General features: G+C 53.4%; 1 protein-coding gene across 6 annotated transcripts in view; it reads right to left on the bottom strand.

Moving 5' to 3' along the window:
- Positions 1-19077, bottom strand: part of Por (cytochrome p450 oxidoreductase) — a 56805-nt gene that overhangs the window by 16409 nt on the left and 21319 nt on the right. For 4 of the 6 annotated variants that reach the window (XM_026396863.2, XM_026396860.2, XM_077802321.1 and 1 more), the window contains exon 2: positions 6560-6748. In XM_026396863.2, coding sequence (XP_026252648.1) covers positions 6560-6735 — 176 coding nt within the window. In that variant the 5' untranslated portion in view covers positions 6736-6748. Of the gene's footprint in view, positions 1-6559; positions 6749-16065; positions 16147-16196; positions 16221-19077 lie in introns of those variants that run through there. The other 2 variants (XM_026396858.2, XM_026396862.2) reach the window with 2 other exon arrangements.

The raw sequence follows: 19077 nt of genomic DNA, 5'->3' as shown, positions 1-19077 counted from the left end.
GACTGACTGCCAGAGGACTCTGGGGAAGCCTTGGGGGGACGAGTACCCTTAGGTCAGACTGCACCTTATAAGGGGGGATTTTACCAGCTACAGATTAGAGTTTAGGACACCCAACCCCCCAGACAGAGAGACACTTACAGGACTCCCTAATCAGCTGCAGTCCATAGGTCTGGATTAGATTCTGAATTAAAAAAAAAAAACTATCAAAAAGCCAAACCCAAACAATAATCAGCCAGGAGGCCACTGGGGATCAGATGATGGGAGAGATTACTGTGACCTTTAGGTGTGAGAGGACAGACTGCACTGTTTAAAAGGGAGTCCTTGAATTTTAGAGGAAAATATTTTCAGATGAAATATGATTTCTGGGGATTGCTTTAAACTAATCTGGGGGGGGTGCGCAAGACAGGCCTGGGGAGCTCTAAGACTGGGTGATGGGATCACATGGGCTTGTTCTCCTGGGTTCCGTATCTGGGTATTTTTGGGAAATATTCCAAAATAAAAAGCATTATTTCTCTTTAAAGCACCGTCTGGTGCCAGGGGAGGGCATAGAGGTGGGGGCCCTGCAGAGGATCTCAGGGCCAGGGCCACAGAGAGGGTCCCAGCAGCCTGGGCTAGCTAGGGACAGGCACGGGTGACCCCAGAGTGCAGGCCCTTCTAGACAGGGCCACGGCTGGGCCCAGGTGGCCAGGTCTTCTGATGATTTTTCCCTCTGGTTTTTATGTGCCAGACTTTGTAATGTTCTAATTAAAAATTAATAAACAATACTGGGTAACCAAACCCAGCCAGCAGGCCAGGCTTGCCTTGGAGGCAGACTTACGCACAGGTTTAGCATCGTGAATTCTACAGCTGTTCTCTGGGTAGCTCCACTTCAGCAGGCGGCCCTGTGCTAGGCCGGGGACCCAGACAGGAAGTGGATGTCACTCTGAACAAATGCCCATCTTCTAAGAGGGGGCGCTCCCAGCAGGGCAGGCTCAGGGTGGGCATGGGGCTGCTATGGGAACCAACACCCCTGCTTGTCCTCAGGTTCCCTCCAGAGGAGCCAGCTGAGCCCTGTGGCTGGGCAGGGAGCAGGTATGAGAGCCAGGACCATTACAGGACCTGTGCTCCCGGCTGGTCCTCTTTTACAAGCCTTTAACTGCTACTATAAACAGTTCAGAGTGAGCCGGGGACAGGATCAACCTGGACTCGTGAAAGAGACACTGACTGCCGAGAATTAGTTGATACCTTCAATCTGATCCTGGCTAAATCCCAGCAGTTTTTTAATTTGATTTTGGTCGACATTGACAAATTGATTCTAAAATTTATGCAGCAATAGCGGGGGGAGCCAATAGGGTAGGATGCTCAAGATAAGACACTGAACAAATCACAGAAAACAGCAGGTGTGGGGCTGGTAGAGGACAGCCCGCAGCTCAGGGGAACACAGTGGAGTCCAGAACCGACCTGTCCACAGCCACCTGCTTTGTGTGGAGGGTGACGCTGACACCTAGTGGGTAGAGAAGGGCCATGCCCCCATCCTGTACTGGGACAGTACACAGAGCCACACCCCTCTATTACACAGCTCTCAGCTGGATCGCACAAGTGAGTTTGTAAAAGCTGGGGCCCAGCACTTGCCTAGTGTTGAGACCAGGGCCCTGCAAAAACAAAAGCAAAAAAAAAAAAAAAGATAGAAAAAACTAACATAACTAATCTTCTTCTAAAATAAAACACAAAGAACATTTCATGGCTTCTACATAAGACTCCTCCTCCTCTTGCAGTACTGGGATCAAACAGGGCCGCACACGGGCTGGACTCCCTCTACTCCAGCCCTGTAAGATTTTTTACACTCCATACATAAGCATTAACCATAAGGTTAAGGGGCCACCAAAAGGCTGACAAATTAATTTCAGTAGCTTTTTTAAAAAGTTCTGTGGATTTTGGTGGGCACTCATAAGCTGACTCTAAAACTCACACTGAAAGTCAAGGGGAAAAGAATAAGAACCTGTGATCACCAAAGGCTGCGAAGAGACTAACAGAGCAAGAAGCGTGGGGAGAAGACACCTCAGTGCACGCATCTGGCAAAGAATGTGCACCTAGAACATGGGGAACTCGGTGCTGGAGCACTTCCTGGCACCCACAAGGCCCTGGATTCCATCCCCAGCACCAAAAAGAAGAAAAAAGTGTGGAACTCTGACAACTCGACAAGAAGGCCAAGAACCCAACAGAAAAACGGTCAAGACTCCGGAACCAAACCTGTACCAAAGGAGAGTCCAAGCGGTGACAAACTCAGACAGGGGGCCACCACAAATGCAAAGTAACACTGGTTACCTCCTCGGGCCCCTGAGATTGGCTAATTAATGCTAATAGAAGGGTGAGCGAGGATGTGGTACACGGAGCTCCACATGGCGGCCGAGGCCAGGGAGTTGGACAGCCACGCTGGAGGACTGGTAGTTCCCAACAGCTGGACAGGAGCCACACGGGAGCCACAGGGAGGACCGTCTGAGAGCTCCAGGTGGGGACACACCTAGCAGAAACTCCAATATGTGGGAACTCAACGTGCCCTGTGTGCGCAGCTGCACAGGGTGGATGGCAGTGGCTGGTGGGGCTTCTGAGGTGCCAGGGGAGCCGCTCTTGGCCTGGATGCTGGAGACAGGAGCCTGGACCTGCCACCTATAGCTCTCCCAGACTTTCTGTTTTCTTCATTTGATGTCACTGTTTCTCTGCCAACAGCCCTCGTCCTTCTTCTCTGCTCTTTAGAAGGTGTCTCTCCTTGACCTGGGTTTGGCTCCATCCCTGGCCCAGTTAGTCACTCTCTCCCAGGGCTGAGATCTTCCCATTCTTCCCAAACCTGCCCAGCCTGCCCTTCCAGCCCTTCCAGCTCCAGCAGCCCACCGGCACCCAGACCCCTGTCCTTTCTCCCCGGGGACCCTCTCCCGGGCCTTAATGCCTCTCATGTGACCACTTCCTGGAATGGCTCCTGACCTGCCTCCCTGCAGCATGAGCGGGCCACTATGCTGGTCACTGAAACCACACAGGTCATTCTGCTGTTCTATGGAACTCTGTCCTCACCCCAGGAGTGGCCCAGCCCTCTGCAGTCAGCTCCACGTGTCCCTCCAACTGCCCTTCTCCCACTTCCCAGCCCCTCCGGACCATGAACCCTTCCAGATGAGCCACCCCGAGCCTCCCAACTGTGCCTAGGATACACTGTAGGTGCCCAAACCCTACTCCCTATCCAAGGCTCAGCTCCCACATTGCCGCCTCTCCAGAGCCTTCCCCGTCCACAGTCAAAATCCATCTCCAGGGCTTGGGACATAGCTTAGCTGGCAGAGCGCTTGCCTCGAATGCACAAGGCCTTGGGTTCAACCCCCAGCACCACAAAAAAACAAAAAAGAAAAACCCATCCCCACCGCCTGGGTCACCTGACCCTGCACCTCTGATCCCAGCATACTCCAGATGATCTGCTCATGGAACTGCCCTCCCACAACACTGGAAGGCAGGGACCATCCTGTCACAAGGCTCTGACACAAAGGATGTAAATGTCTGTCTGACCAGATGAGTCCCAAGTTCCTCGCCCTCTCTCTTGACCAGAGGCAGGGGAATGACGCCATCGGCGCTCCATTCAGCTGCTCAGCTGCACAGGATGACTCAGGGCAGGACCTCTGCCCATGAGGAGTGTCAAGGGCAAAGGCTACTCTCCCAGCCCACTGAGGGCAAACCCCAAGTGGCCTCCTGAAGTGGTGCTGGCCTGGGACAGGAGAGCAGGTGCTCCTGGCTCCAGGATGCTGCTCCAGAGGCTCACAGGTGGACCTTCCTCAGCCACAGTGGTCAGTGGCAACAGAGAGGGCATCTGGGCTCCTAAGGTTCCAAAGGCCACATGTAGGCAGGTGGGGAGGGCCAAGGAGGCCAGCACACTGGGGAGAGTCACCGGAGACCCAGAGGCTCCACCTGAATCCCTAGAGTCTAGGGCTCAATGTGGCAACAGGAGAGATGAGAGACATGTCCTCTGCCTCGATGTCCTCAAAAGTGCTTGCTGCTGAGACTCCACGTTTGTTTGGTTTTTAAATATCCAAATCTAAAGGTCTCACATGGTCACACAGAGCCTCCCAGGTGTCAAAGGAATTAAAAAAACCTTTGCAGAAGCACCAGAAATCCCAGGGAGAATTCCTGACACAGGCCAGGGCCACACACATGCCCCGCACGAAGCCCCACCAGTCCCCAGGCTGGGCTGGGGCAAAAGTGTCTATGGCTCAAGGAAGTGCGAGTAGCCAGGGACACTGATGCTAGTTATGTAGGAGGCCCAGGGCGTTGGCCAAGTGACCTCCTGATCTCAGTGTTCTCGTCTCTGAACTAGGCAGATGAAGGGTAGCTTCAGAGACCAAAGGTGGCACAGCATAGAAGTAGGGAAGGGGCCGTGGGGTTTGCAGATCTTGGTTCAAAGGCCAAATCTGCTCCTTCCAAGTTACGTGCCCTCGGGGAAACTCCTCCATCACTAACACCTCGTTTCCTCATTTGTAAAATGGGGTACTGATGTGTTCCGTGAACGCTCTCGTAAGGATGGGGGTGATACTAATAGGGATGAAAACTGAGAGTGCACCACAGGCCAGAAACCAGGCCAAGGGCTCGAGGAGGCACTTGCCCACTTGATTTTCATAACCCTAAGGCACATGACCCCAGTTTACAGCATGAGAGGACACAGACTGAGAAAGACCAAGTCACCTGGGCAAGGTCACATGGCTACCATGATACAGTCTGGATTTGAACCTTAGTGGCCCACCATTAGGGCCCAGAACTTGACCTGGGACCATAAATGACTCCCTGGGGCCACACACATGTGTGGCCCTGGCCGGGGCAGGTCCCCGACACAAGGAGGGATGAGAACCTGCAGGACAGCACAGGGCGAGAATCTCACCAGAGCAGGGAAACACAGAGTCAGCATCCAACAGACAGAAGCAATCACATACCAAGAGCGCCCAGGGAGGTGATACTGGGGACCGAGTCAGGCAGCCCCATCCTTAGAACGCAGCAGCATGTCTCTCCAGCTATGGACAATGGAATGAGGGCCAGTTGGGAAGCTGGGGCCTGGACACTGGTCCCCCTGTCCCAAGGATACCCACACTTTCTCACCACAAACACTGTCTCTGTCCCACATCAGGACTGCATCCTGACCCAACCCCAGCTGGAGAGGCTGGATTCCAGCCCATCTGCCCTTTATGCCTCTGACCTTTGCCGACAGTGTCCTCACAGCCTCTGGGTGCCACGCCACCATCCTGCAGGATGTGATCCTTATCCCTTACCCAGAAGGGATTCCTTTCTTCTAGGCCCTCCCAGAATCTGGTCTCTAGGCCTGGGTCTGCCAGCTCCCCAGATACCCAGCCCTGGGCACGTCACGAGCAGGCTTACAGGCCGCACTCAGTGGTGAGGAAACTGAGGCTGGATAGGGTGAGTGTCTTGCCCAGAGTTTGCTCAGCAGGACAGCATAAGCTTGACAGGACAGGACTGGCCTACTTCATTTCATGGCTGCAGCCACAAACCTCGTGAGGGTCTGGGACACCATGGGCAAGACCTCAGTAGATACTGATCTGCTTAGTGAATCAATGAGGAAGGGAAGAAAGTTTTACAAACGTAAAGCAAACGCCCCATCAGTGGCAGCAGAGCTGATTGACAGACACATCTGCAGTGGTCCATGCCTAACTTGTCTGGGCAGGAAGCCTGCACCCCGGGATGGGGTGCAGCGTAGCGCATTGGCGGAGCACGTGCCCAGCCTGCATGGGGCCCTGGGTCCCACCCCAGCACCATCAAAAGAAAACAGCTACTGCCTGAATTGAAAGAGGGACCTAGCCCTGGATGGGCCCCGCACACCTCACCCTGCCCCCACACACCTCACCCTGCCCACACACCTCACCCGCCCGCACACCTCATCCTGCCCACCCTGGGCAGGTCAGCCAAGGGACCTTGAGATGCTGCACTGAGACCTGCCCCTTGCCAAACCCGAGGACCCAGGCAAGGCTGTGTCCCTGGGTGTGCTCAGCACAGACCTGGCCTGTCAGCTCCCCACTCAAACCCGGCTCAGGCCTCAGAGTCTGGGACTGGGTTCAACACAGCCAGGGGGACATGCAAGACGATGCTGCAGCGCCCGGAAGTCAGGGCTGCTCCAGTGTGGCCTGCGGAAAGCAGCCCTGGAGGCCGGTGCAGGCAGCACTCCACGCACCACCCTGCTCACGTCTACACACTGTCCTATCATCTCCTTACTATTTTTCTTCAACTAATCCATTTTTTACTTATTCTGGAAAAGCTGTTTTGTTGAGGGTTAAAAAAAAAAAAAAAACAATAAAATATAAACAAAACCACGTTTGTCAAGTTGGCTTGACACTGTCACTCCCCGGGCTCTAGGCTTAAGCCTGCCTCCATCATTAAAAAGGGAAATCTGTCGGAGCTAGCGGTGTGGGCCTAGGGCCCCAAATACTCGGGAGGAGGCTGAGCCAGCCTGGGCCCCAAGTGCAGGGTGATGCTTTGGAGGTTGAGAGGCGCTGGAGAATGCCAGGAAGCAGGAGTGACAAAGGGGACGCTGAGTGGCGTCACTTACGTTGTTGAAATTTTGTTGAACTCGGGGACTTCTTCCTTTTTCTTTCTGAAGAGGAACCAGTAGGTAAGCAGACCCACGATGAGAGAAAACAGAATCATGTCCGTCACACTGAAGAGGGACACTTCTGCGGCCACGGCCTCAGGCGCAGCGGTGACGGTGTCAGCGGAGTCCCCCATGTTGATCACAAAACTGTCAGGAGAGAGAAAGGGCGACATCAGCAGGGAAGAGCAGGTGCGCCTGAGGCCCCCCAAGTGCCTACCTGGCTGCCGTGGCCTGAGCCTTGGCCTGGACTCACGCCATGGCACAGGGGGCTGCTCAGCGAGGCTCCACGAAGGCTGCAGCATGGACCCTCTGCCTGAGTTCAGGCTAAGGCTGGGACCGCAACTGGGCCCGCTGCACACAGGACAGAAGCCACAGACTCTCGGAGCCACCAGCATCCTCTAACCGCACAAGGACACAGCCCTGAAGCTGGTTTCACCCAAAAGAAAAAGTGGCCACTTCATGGTAATGCCTCTCCAGCTGCTGAGCGCCCCAAACTCCGCATGCAGGCCTTCACCACTGGCCCTTGAAGGACTTCTGGGAAATAACCAAGGCCCAGAATCTCCTGCCTGTTGACAGCATCTCTGCGTGCCCAGGACCCTGGCCTTACACTCAGTTCACGCTGGCCCCCAGCCCTGCTCGCCTGGAGACTTAAAGTCACTGCATCAGTCTGACTCTTAAGTGCTGGACACTCCTAAGCTTCCGGGTGTGGGTCCTACGTGTTCACAGGACTGACTCCCAGCAACACCCTGGGCTCCTAGGCTCTGGGAGCAGCCCTGGCTGGCAATGCAGACGACCCTGTCCTAAGAAGACCATTGTGAACTGAGAGGACTGGTGAGTAAGAGGTGTGTCTGGTACACCTCACCTGCCTCGCCCCTCAGACAGGCGGGACACCTGCGTCACTAACACAAGCCTACTTTACTCCCGTAGCTCATGTGATTTATTTTGAATTCTGAGCTGAACGTGAGAAAGGGAATGCTGCATGAGTACACCTTCACCCCTCATGAACTTGGGCCCACAGCCCTTCCGACATGCTGAAACACACTGCACCAGGAGAACTAAGTGCTGTCCCCTATGACCCCACTGGGAGAAGCCAACTGGAAACCCAGGCCTGCCTTCTCCTGACACCGCCCTCCATGCCCTTCCTTGGTGACTTTAGTCTCAACCTTCTGCTGTAATAAACCTCAATCCTGAGCAGAGGGCTTCTGAGTTCTGCGAGTCCTGGTGAGTTGGATGACCTCAGCTGAATCTGAGGTGGTCTCGGGGACCCTCAACTCACCAACCTAGCTCCATCAGATGCACAGACAGTTGGCAGGTAGCTGGATCTGAAGGAGTCAACCCAGGCCAGCATGAGAGGTCCCACCCCTCGGCAGCCGCGTCTGTCCCTTCCAGTTAGGGGTCGCAGCTCTGGAATCTGTGTCCTTCCATTCTGCCATCGCCCATGGCCACGTGGCTGCTTCGCCACAACTCAATCTGAAATGCCTGGGCCGTACCTCAGCAGCGCAGGCGACGGAGCTGGCTTCCACCCTCACGCCACAGCAGCCCTGGCCTGCAGGAAATCACAGGCGGCCGAGCGGCGAGAGCACGGAGGGTTCTGGGCATGGGCTCTGCCCTCCTTGCCTGTCGGGAACTAGCCCCCGGCCCAGGTCCTTGCCTCTCATCAACAGAGGTGCCCCCCCCGGCTGCAGTCCATTCCAACGTACCCTTTTGCTTTCTGTGCAGTGCTGGGGATGGAACCCAGGGCCTCACGCATGCTGGGCAAGCGCTCAATCAGCCTTATCCTTGGTGATGTCTGACGTACAGGGACAAATTTAACTCAGAGCATCCCCAGAGCATCCTGTTTATATTTCAGCATCATAAACAGCTGATACTTACTCAGTGCTAGTCGAGTCTGTCTAGCAGCCCTGTCTGCGGCTCAGTTAAGCCCACAAGCCTTCTGTCAAACTTTAAAAAGCCAGACTGAGAGGCCTCAGGACCAAACGATCAGGAAGCACCAGACATTCAGAGCCTGACCGGAGGCTGGCACAAGAAAGCCCCCAGCTGGCATGCCCCAAAGGGCAGCAGCGAGTAAGGGCCAGCTCCCTCCGTGCTGCCGCTGCCTTCCAACTCCCCCGTGGCCCAGGCCACTTATTTTTCAAGAGCGGAGACAAGCACCCTCAGAGCCAACTCACTGTCTCCCCACAGGAACACATTGACTGCAGGACCCAGAGAGGAAGCGCAGTCTGCAGGCGGTCTCTAAGTTGAGGAGGTGCTGGGGAGCAAGGATGACGGCACACCTACACCCCCATAATTACCCAGGCGACTCCCCACACAGCAGCCAGAGGGATCCTTCAAAGAGAAAGTCAGAAAGACAGGCCCCGTGGCACACACCTGTCATCCCAGAGACTCAGGAGGCTGAGGCAGGAAGATCACAAGTTTGAGGCCAGCCTCATTATCTTAGTGAGACCCTGTTTCAAAATGAAATAACAAGAGGTAGACCACCCCAGCATTCGATCCCTAGTACAATTGATTAATTCATATGAATTAATCACACCGTCTCACCGACAGGCAACTTCAAAGGGCTTCTCATCATACCTAGTAAAAATCGAAATTCCTGCTGCCTATAATCCCAGAAACTCAGGAGGCTAAGGCAGGAGGATAGCAACTTCAAGACCAGCCTCAATCACTTAGCGAGACCCTGTCTCAAAATAAAAAATATAAAGAATTGGGGATGTGGCTAAATGTAAGCGCCCCAGGTTAATTTAGGAAAAAAAGAAATCTCACTCGTTCCGTGGCTACAAAGCCCATCTGTGCTCACCTTTAGGCCACTCCCATCCCCCCACACTCCCCCTTCCTCAAAAGCCAACTGTCCCTTCCACCTCAGGGCCTCTGGTAAGTGGAAGTAGCCCAAACCCTTCCTCTCGCTGTCCGCAGGGTCTGCTCTGACACCTTTCAGGCCTCTGTTTGGGCGGCCACCTCAGAGACAATGCCTGACTACAGCCTTTGAAACAGCCCTCAGGACCCCCACCCTGCCCACCACTGTGCGTTCCCAGCCTGGCTATCTCCTGACTGGGGCATCAGGTCCACAGAGGCAGGGACTTTGCTGTGTTTGCAGAATGGCATTCAGTGAGCACCCAAGGTCGACTTGTTGAGCAAATGACTCCCAAACAAAGGCTAGGGTCCCTCCAACACTTGTGCTCTGCAGCTGCCCCTTGAGCCCAGAGTTGGGAGCACAGATTCTCACCCTACTGAGGAAATTGTGAGCAACCCAGGGGAGAGTGACAGCACTGCCCACTGTCCACAGACTGACTCCCTGCAGCTGCCAGGACTGGAGCTGGGGTCCCAAGGCCCCTGCCAGTGCTGCTCAGAGTCTCCAGGGAATACAGAACTTTCCCAGCAGCCAGTGGCCCTGAACAACTCTGCACAGATAAGAGCCACAGGAGGTGGCAAGGCCCTGGAGACAGATGGGGAATGGGAGGCTCCCAGGGGGTCAGCGCTTCCCTAAGCTGCAAACTAGGAGCCCCAGCTTCCAGCAGAGGGCTGTGTCCACTGCCGGTCAACCAAGGCGATGTGTCTGGATACCGTCTCTCCCTGCCGCAAGAGCTTCCTGAAGGAAGAGGGGCATCTCGCATCCTGCCTGGCACAGGGAAGGCAGGAGGCACTGGCAGGCTGGCAGGAAGGCAAGCAAGCTAGAGGAGTGTCCTCAACTCCGTACCTATCACTAAGCACACATGCGGCCATGTGCCAGGGAGCCGAGGCCACGAACACACTCTCAGGTCAGGTCACGCATGCCACATTCTCCCACTAAAGCATCAACGCCCCCCAGCACCCTGGCCTCGCGCTGACCTTGCGCTGGCTGTGACCCACTCTGCAGAGCTGGGCTACACTGGCCGTCCCCAGCACCCGCTCTTCCTGCACAGAACCTGCGGCTCGGGAAGTGCCAAATGAAGGGAACAAGGAACACATTAGGACACACAGAACAGGGATCCCCATGAACCAGGAACGTGAGACATGGAGGTGTAGGAGCCACACTAGGCTCTACCGTGCCCACCTGCAGGACTCCCTTGGTCATGAGCTGCAGGTATCAGCAGTTTCCATGGCAACCCCTAAGCCAAGGGAAGTGGGCGGCAGTGAGGTCCACACCACTACTGAAGAGCTGGCCAGACGTTCAGTCATGATAAGGATGACAGCATGATCCTGCGCTGACCCACAGCCCCATCCAGCTGCTACTGCACGGGGAGGCCCACAGGGCAGACCCACTGCACCGGAAAACTGGATACCTCCAAGTTTGCTCTGGTGCCCGGGGGGCGCCAGTTTGAGAACCACCTCCATGGTGTGAAATTTTTTATTTTTATTTTTTATTTTTTGCAGTGCTGGGGATTGAATGCAGGACCTCATAGGATTAGGCAAGTGCTTTACCACTAAGCCACATCCCCACTCCCCCAGTATGAAATGTTTTGATAGAAGACTGATGACTGTCTTCCAAGGGTAATCACGAGACAGTCAGTCTGAGGTCCCCACAGGAGCTCCAAGGAGACTCAGAGCCCTGCCTGTGCTATCCTCTGCCCTGATACGGTCTTTGGTCTGACTCGCTGCTTTCCACCCTCAACAGAAAGGAAAACAGGGCTCCCGGCCTAACACAGCCCTGTCAGCAACAGCAAAAACAGAAAGAAAGGTAAAAATAAGGTTAGAGTAACTTCCTGACTGGACCAGACTCTGGCCACAGCACTGCCACCAGCTGCTGGGACCTGGACAAATCCCTTCCCTATAGCAGGTCCCATGTTCTTTTTTTTTTTTTTTTTTTTAAAGAGGAGAGGGGAGAGAGAGAGAGAGAGAGAATTATTTTTAATATTTATTTTTCAGTTCTCGGCAGACACAACATCTTTGTTGGTATGTGGTGCTGAGGATCGAACCCGGGCCGCACGCATGCCAGGCGAGCGCGCTACTGCTTGAGCCACATCCCCAGCCCCCATGTTCTTATCTGTGAATCTGGGCACAGAAAAAGGCGTAAGGCAAAGATCAGTCAGGCAGGCCTCCCCCGCCCAGAACACTGACGTCTGGTGTGATCTTGTAAGTTGGCACTCCACCCAAAAGTTTGCATTTTATCAAAAAACAACAAGCAGACAGAGAAGGGCAAGAACTATACAGCTGTCCTTTGGTATTCAAGGGGAATGGCTTCCAGGATCCCCTGTGGGATCCTCTAGATGCTCCAGTCTCTTATATAAAATGGTGTAGTATCTGCCTTCTCACATCCTCCTTTAAAGTGTACTTTAAAGTCATTTCAGAATGTTTGTAATACCTGTATAGCTGCTATACAAATGTACAAGATAAATGCTACACACAGTCCTTACTTACACTATGTATTTTGTCTGAACTGTTTTTGTCAAATTGTTACTTTTTCCTGAACACTTCTCATCTGTAGGAGGCTGAATCGTGGTCTCAGACCCTGGGGGCATTGCACATGCACACTTGACCACGCTTCCTCCAATCTCGAAAGCTGGCCAGTTTGCACCAACCTAGCAAAGGGCAGCAACTCAGTCAAGTACACTGTAGAGCATGGTGGCCAGAAAAATCACTGACCGCTCCAGCAAGGGAAACTGGCAGGAGCTTTTCCAGTTTCTGAAAGGACCCACGTGGCCAGAGCGGGAGGGAGAAGAGGTCCCCTCCGGGAGCACCAGCCCGGCACCAACTCAGGATATGAGTCAGTCACCAAGCAAAGCAGCGAGGGAGGAAAGGGGGAAGGAAGGAGAAAGTAAGCAACCGAGTGGCCCAGCTGAGGTCCTGGTGGACTCCCAGCTGCCTGGCCTCCACCTCCCCGCTGCAGGGGAACAGGGCTGTCCAGGCTCACAGACCCCTGCCAGGGTTTTAAGCCGCAAGACTCAAACCCTCCAGGAAACTAACCCGGCGGATGCCCAGTAGCTCCACCTCCAGAGAGCAACGCCAGGGGAAGACCCTTCCCAGGCAGACCGCGGCCGAGGCACCCAAAAGGGTGCACAGGGTCCCCCTGGGGTGCGACTGTCTCTATGTTTATCACCCAAACTGAGAGGCTGAATTGGGGTCCACGAAGCTTCCTGATTCTCAGTTTCCACCCTGCCAAATCAGGGGACCTTCTCAGCCGGCCCTCTCTCTCCTCTCCTCGGGGACGGTGGCATGAAGGTTGGACATCTTATCCCTGGTCCCACAAGACCTGAGCTCTCTCCCCACCTCCCACCCACTCTGGTTTGTCCCTGTGGTGCCGACTGAGTACTTTCTTCTGCCAGATCTTAGAGTTCCCAAGATGCCAACCCTTCCCTGTCTTCCCCGTCCTGCCAGGGTGCCTTTCAGAGAGTTCCATCTTGCCTGTCATGTTCCTCAGTCCCAGCGTCTGTTTGGTTCTTCATGCTGCCTGTGGCCTCTTGATGCGGGCGTCCTTCAAGTGGAGGTTTTCCTGTTTTGTGGCACAGTGGGTGATTTTTAAAAATTGCATCCTGGACGTTTTGAACATGGTGGACGGTGAACCTTAATTCCTTTAGCAGGCCTCTGGTGCCCTGCTGGTAGGCAAGGAGGGCGGCAACTCGCTGCTGTCAGATGGAACTTCAGTGTCCCTTGGGGCCTCAGCTGACAGGCCCTGACCTGGAGGGTTACTGTCCGCACCTGGCTTCTGCTGGCCCCTCGAGGTGGGTACCATGCTAGGTGGCGGCCAAGGGCTGGCTTCCACCACATTCCTGTGACAGCTCTCCTAAAGACAGCAAGCGTCACCATTCCTTGGCTCTTAAAGACTCTAAAGACACTGCCAGTACTGCTTGGTTCTCTAAGAATCACACCGAGGTGGCACGACTAAGGAATCCACGTTAACAGCTGCAAGCAAAACACTGTCAAAGGAGTGGTGAAAACACTAGTTCAGCACAACTGGGGTGGACTATGATGTTTCCTAACTGATGGTAAAAAGATGTATGGGGTAGAAAAGGCTGTGGGACAAGCCCATGGAAACTAAGGCCTATGTTTACCCACTACCCACTGGTCTGCAGGGCTGTGCAGAAAGCACTTGAATCTGTTAGCTACTGAGCCAAAAGCGCCAATAGTCCATCTCCTTTACTCTCACGGTCAGTTCCATGAATTTCTTTCAGAAATGAAGGCTGAATATCCAACCTGTCCTACTATAGGCAGCCATGTAGTGTGCCACCGCACCAGAGAAGACAATTCTTGTTCAAAAAGAATTCAGTATAGATCTAGAATAGTTATACCAGACTTTACCGTGATCACACACATCTGTAATCCCAGGGACTTGGGAGGCTGAGGCAGGAGGATCACAAGTTGGAAGTCAGCCTCAGCAACTTGGTAAGACCCTGTCTCGAAATAAAAAATAATAAGGCCTGGGAATGCAGCTCAATGGTATTGTCCCTGGATTCAATCTCCTGTACCAAAAATACATAGGAATTGTCTTCAATCACTGTTACTGAACAAGATCTTTCTTTCTTTTTTTTAATATTTATTTATTTATTTTTTTAGTTTTCGGCGGACCCAACATCTTTGTATGTGGTGCTGAGGATCCAACCCGGGCCACACGCATGCCAGGCGAGTGCGCTACCGCTAGAGCCACATCCCCAGCCCCGAGTTGAGGTTTCTTAATGAGGCTTACCTAGATTCTAAGGCAAAACAGCTTTTACATGTGAGATTTACACTGTGGTAGTCATTTCAGGGAAATGAACAGTATCTAAACCTTGAGTCAAGATGCTTTATACAACCCCTGAACTGTTGGGTAAAACAAGAAGTGAGATTTCCATTCCCACAAAAATCTGCATTTTTTTTGAGCTCAACCCACAGTTGCCGCAGTGTTCTTCAGCTTACTGCAATTTCAAAGAGAATTCCCACATTAAAAAATCCATTTAACTATAAAATTGAGAAGCAGTCCCCTAAACTTCAGCTAGAAGCAACTGATCTGCAATGTAATAAATCTCCAAAAAGCAAATATCAAGGACGATCTTAGTGGAATTCTCCAGCACTGCACTTCAGTGATTAACGTGCTCCATTCAAGTGATCTGCTGTAAAAATACATTCTACTGCCATGTACAACTAAAAAATTAAAAAAAAAAAAAAAAGAAAAGAAATTATCTGCCCGTGGGCTGACACACTCATTTGGCGGCAGCCTCAGTGTGAAAGACATTCTCTAAGACAAAACATGTAAAATTCCCCTGCAGATCATGCCAAGGAAGTATTTGCAGATGATTCTGATGGCAGGGAAAACTAACTTTGGAGCCCAAATCAGCAAAATGTCATCCCTATACAAGTAATTCCACTCTTCTTATTAGGAGATCTACGTTAAAAAATCGTGCTCAATGTTATGATTTGAATTTTGTTAACAAAAATATCATGGAATTTGCTTTCTCTTGTGATATAAGTAAAATATAAATCCTAGATTTCACCCTGGCCTGTAAATCCTAAATGTTTATTACCTGGCCTCTGACATGAAGCCGGCCACCTTGCTGCAAGTAATAAAAGACGCCTGGTGAAAAAGAGCCAGGTTCGGAAGCAGCCCATCGGCCCCTGCTGCCCCTGCTGTGCAGTGCAGGCTTCAGTCCCCCTGGGCCTAGGTGTGCCACTGACAGTGCGAGGTGGGCATGATCACCAAGGGCCACCACCAGCTCTGGAACTCTAACGGCTACAGTAAGCTACTCCCCTTGGACACAGCCTTCTAGACTCCTGAGGGGACGCCCTTCCTAGATCTCCACTGAGCCTCCCTCTGCAGCATGCTCAGCGCCCAACCAGGGCGGGAACGCGGGGCACCCCAGGCGTGGGCTTTTGGACTCCGACATCTTTTGGGGTTGGCCCTTTCCTGTGGTGGGATGGCTCTCGTCATCATGAGAACCCTACAATCTTCTGCCTTGAATGCGCGACATGGGGACATCAGCTCCTCCTGTCGGTCAGACTGTACCCAGAACAAGAGTGGCAGCTCCGAGTAGGGCCAGAGGGACCAGGGGTGGCCTCCTGACCCTCAGGCGTGCAGAGCTGGGCCTCAAAGCCTCATAAACTGTGGCCCTGTGTGCCCAAGGCCACGCAGCACTTCTGGAGCACGGGCTGCAGCTCCCCTATTGGCCACTTTGTCACTTGCCCTTGAGTCCCAGAGCACTGAAGATCCCAGGAGCGCAAGGCAGTTGAGGCTCCTGTTCTCAGAGCACACGGTCTGGAGGGCTCTTGAAAGGTTCCAGGGCAAAACACCCTGGGGAAGAGCTGCCTCCAGTGCCCAGATGCGGACAGGAGAGCCTGCCATCCACCCCAGGCACTCCCCACCCCTCAGGCCTGGCGGGGAGAGCAGAGCTCTGAGGAGGAGGCACCAGGGCTGGCCTGGGGTCTGGGTCCTGAGGAACAGCCAGGTCCACCATTTTAAAGCAGCCCACAGTGCAGCACCTACGGGATCGGGTGACTCTAGCGGGGAGCTGGGAGGATCGTCCATGGGACGGAGTGAGCTTTAAAATGGGACCACAAGCAGGCCAGGAGCCCCAAACACCAACCTGAGGTCCTCGGGCCCTGAGCAGCTGGGGACAACAGGGGCGGGGAGGTGGCATGAGTAGAAGGCTCCACAGGAAGGGGATGCTGTAGATGGTGCTGGCACCTGAACACCAGGACAGCCACAGAGGCTTACCAAGGTGGCCTCGAGGGCTCCCAGCTTTGGTCCATCCCCAGCCCAGCGCTTCCTGCAGATGGCCTTTCCCCCACATAACAGGGCTTAATTTGGAAACACATGACAGGCCTGTGTCTGACGCAACGCCGTGGAGGGGGAAGGTATGGAGGGGGAAGGCAGCCATGGAGGGCTGAGAAGGCATGACTTGGCAGAAGCAGCCCCAGGCGCCACACCAGCTGACTGAGTCCCGAGGGGCTGACCCTGCACTTCTGGGACCTTGAGCTCCAGGGGTTCAACCCCCAGCTCCCCAGGCCTCAGCCACAGGCTCCAGGCTTGTCATAGGCATGATTCAGTGACACCAGGCAGAGGCGGCTCAGTCAATTTATGACACAAAACACTTCACAGGGGCCGCAGGAGTTCCTGCTCTGAGGCACCTCCATGAATGCTGCGGGGAACACGCCTGACTGTGTCCCACACAAGCCAAGGGACTTGGAGGCTGGGTGGGGAGGGGGAGGCTCTGCTCTGGGTGGAAGGAGGGGGCCTCCTGGGTCCCCCACAAGCCCTTCCTGACAAAGGCATCTGAAAACAGAAGGAGCCGTGGCAAGGAGATGCGACAGGGCTAGGTGACAGAGCCACAGCCCGGGTCCTGGGGTGCAGGGTGCTGTGGGTGCTCACCTACTCAAGAGGCTCAGGGGGACAATGCAAAGGAAGACCCCAAGTCTTAAAAGACTCAAACGCCAACTCCTGGATGTCCTTTGAAAGGCACAGACAGGGGGGGCCAGACCAGCCCCAAAAAGACTGTGGGAAGAGTGACTTTCAGCTCAAAAACTGGTCCCCAAACAGGCTGCATTCCACGTGGAGCTGGGCTGGCTCTCACGGGGAGCCCCAGGGGTGAGTGAGCATAGCCCACGCCTGCTCCCCAGAACCCACCACCCCTTGCCAGCAGATGCTCCCTCGGCCTGATGCCCTCACCCACCTCAGGGCAGAAAGGAGTGCGGCGAGGCCTTCGCCCTTGCCGCTGAGGAGGGTCCAGCACCCCACGCCCTACACCCCAGGGAGCTCACCAGGCCAAGCCTCACTCTGCCTCTCTGTCATAGGTTAGAGGACAAAAATTTGGACCAGAATCTCATTCTCCTGGGGCTATTTTCCCCTGGGAATTCTCCATTTCCCTCCCATACATAAGTACTGAACACAGACACACACGCGAATCACAAAAGCGGATAAAAATATTCTGTTTTTTAAAATCTTGTTCCATGTTGCTAAATGACCCTTTATAATGAAATCTTCTTTGGCTACACAGGTGGTCTACTGGCTTATGTGCCATTATTTGCTTCATTATTTTCTTATCCTTCTTCTATTAAACCATTTTTTGGCGGGGAGCAGGTACCGGAGATTGAACTCAGGGGTACTTGACCACTGAGCCCCATCCTAGCCCTATTTTGTATTTTATTTGGAGACAGTTCACCAAGTTGCTTAGGGCCTCGCCAAGGCTGAGGCTGGCTTTGAATTTGTGATCCTCCCATCTCAGCCTCCTGTGCCCCTGGGATTACAGGTGTGTGCCATAGCGCCCAGCTATTAAACCATTTTTGATCAACTAAATGCAGGCTAGGCTTGGTTTGAGGTGGAGGGTGCCGTGTAGACACAGTGTGGCCGACGGGACACTGGCACTGCCGTCAGATGGAAGAAAGGCTGTAACGTAACTGCTCACCAAGCACTGTGGGCACGGAAGGAAGCAGAGAGGAGCCTTCCCTAGGGACGGGGCATCTGCACAGTGGGCCGTCTCCTGGGAGATGGAAATCAAAGCTCAGAGGGCTTATGCAGCTAAGTTGCAGGGCTGAGTGATGCCAGTCTGATTCTGAAGCCCCTCTGGCCTCCCCCCACCAAATAGCATGAAGAAAAACATCTCTAGATGCTGTTTTTCTTTTTAGAAAGATCTTTAAATTCTCAACAAGATTTCAATCTTAGTAATTCTTGGCATGTAATTAGCCTTCAGACAGGATTAGCTATTGGACTGGTCAGGAGAAAAGAACGACAGCAAATTCTCACCACAGGGAGTGGAAGAGGGATGGCTTTGGATTCTACAGACATCAAAGGGCTGGTATGAGAAATTACTTCATGCGAACACTTGGTGACTTAGGTGAAATGGACACATTTCTTTTTTTTTTTTTTTTAAAGAGAGAGTGAGAGAGGAGAGAGAGAGAGAGAATTTTTAATCTTTATTTTTTAGTTCTCGGCGGACACAACATCTTTGTTTGTATGTGGTGCTGAGGATCGAACCCGGGCCGCACGCATGCCAGGCGAGCACGCTACCGCTGAGCCACATCCCCAGCCCCACATTTCTTAATAGACACTAATAACCAGAGCCTGCCCGTGCAATAAATAACCTGAATAGTTCTCCATCAAAGAATCCGAGTTAGGAGTTAAAATCTTCAACCAAAAGTGAAGATGGAAGCTTTTAATGTTGGCAAATCTGATCCAACATTTAAGAAATAACACCCCAATCTATAGTGTCCCCAAAAAGAGAAGGCCTCCAACTCCTTTTCTCTCTCTCTCTCTTTTTTTTTTTTTTTGGTGTGTGTAGTACTGGGAATTGAACCAGGAGTGCTCTGCCACTGAGCTACACCCCCAGACCTTTGTATTTTTTATCTTCAGACAGAATCTCGCTAAGTTGCCCAGGCAATCCTCCTGCCTCAGCCTCCTGAGTAGCGGGATCACACGCGTGTGCTTCCACGCCCAACCCAACTCATTTGTATGGGACCTAGACCAACGTGCCCAGGCGCGTACATGCAGAAGTGCAGTCGAACATGAGCCAAGTGAACCCCGTACAGATGTGAAGGGACCCCGCACCACCAGCCGTGGTGTTCACCCAGGAGCGCAGGGCTGCTCGAGCACTCAGCAATCG

Source organism: Urocitellus parryii, chromosome 9 (genome assembly GCF_045843805.1).
Source record: "Urocitellus parryii isolate mUroPar1 chromosome 9, mUroPar1.hap1, whole genome shotgun sequence".
Taxonomy (NCBI): Eukaryota; Metazoa; Chordata; class Mammalia; order Rodentia; family Sciuridae; genus Urocitellus; species Urocitellus parryii.
This window is presented reverse-complemented; position numbering and strand designations above follow the sequence as displayed.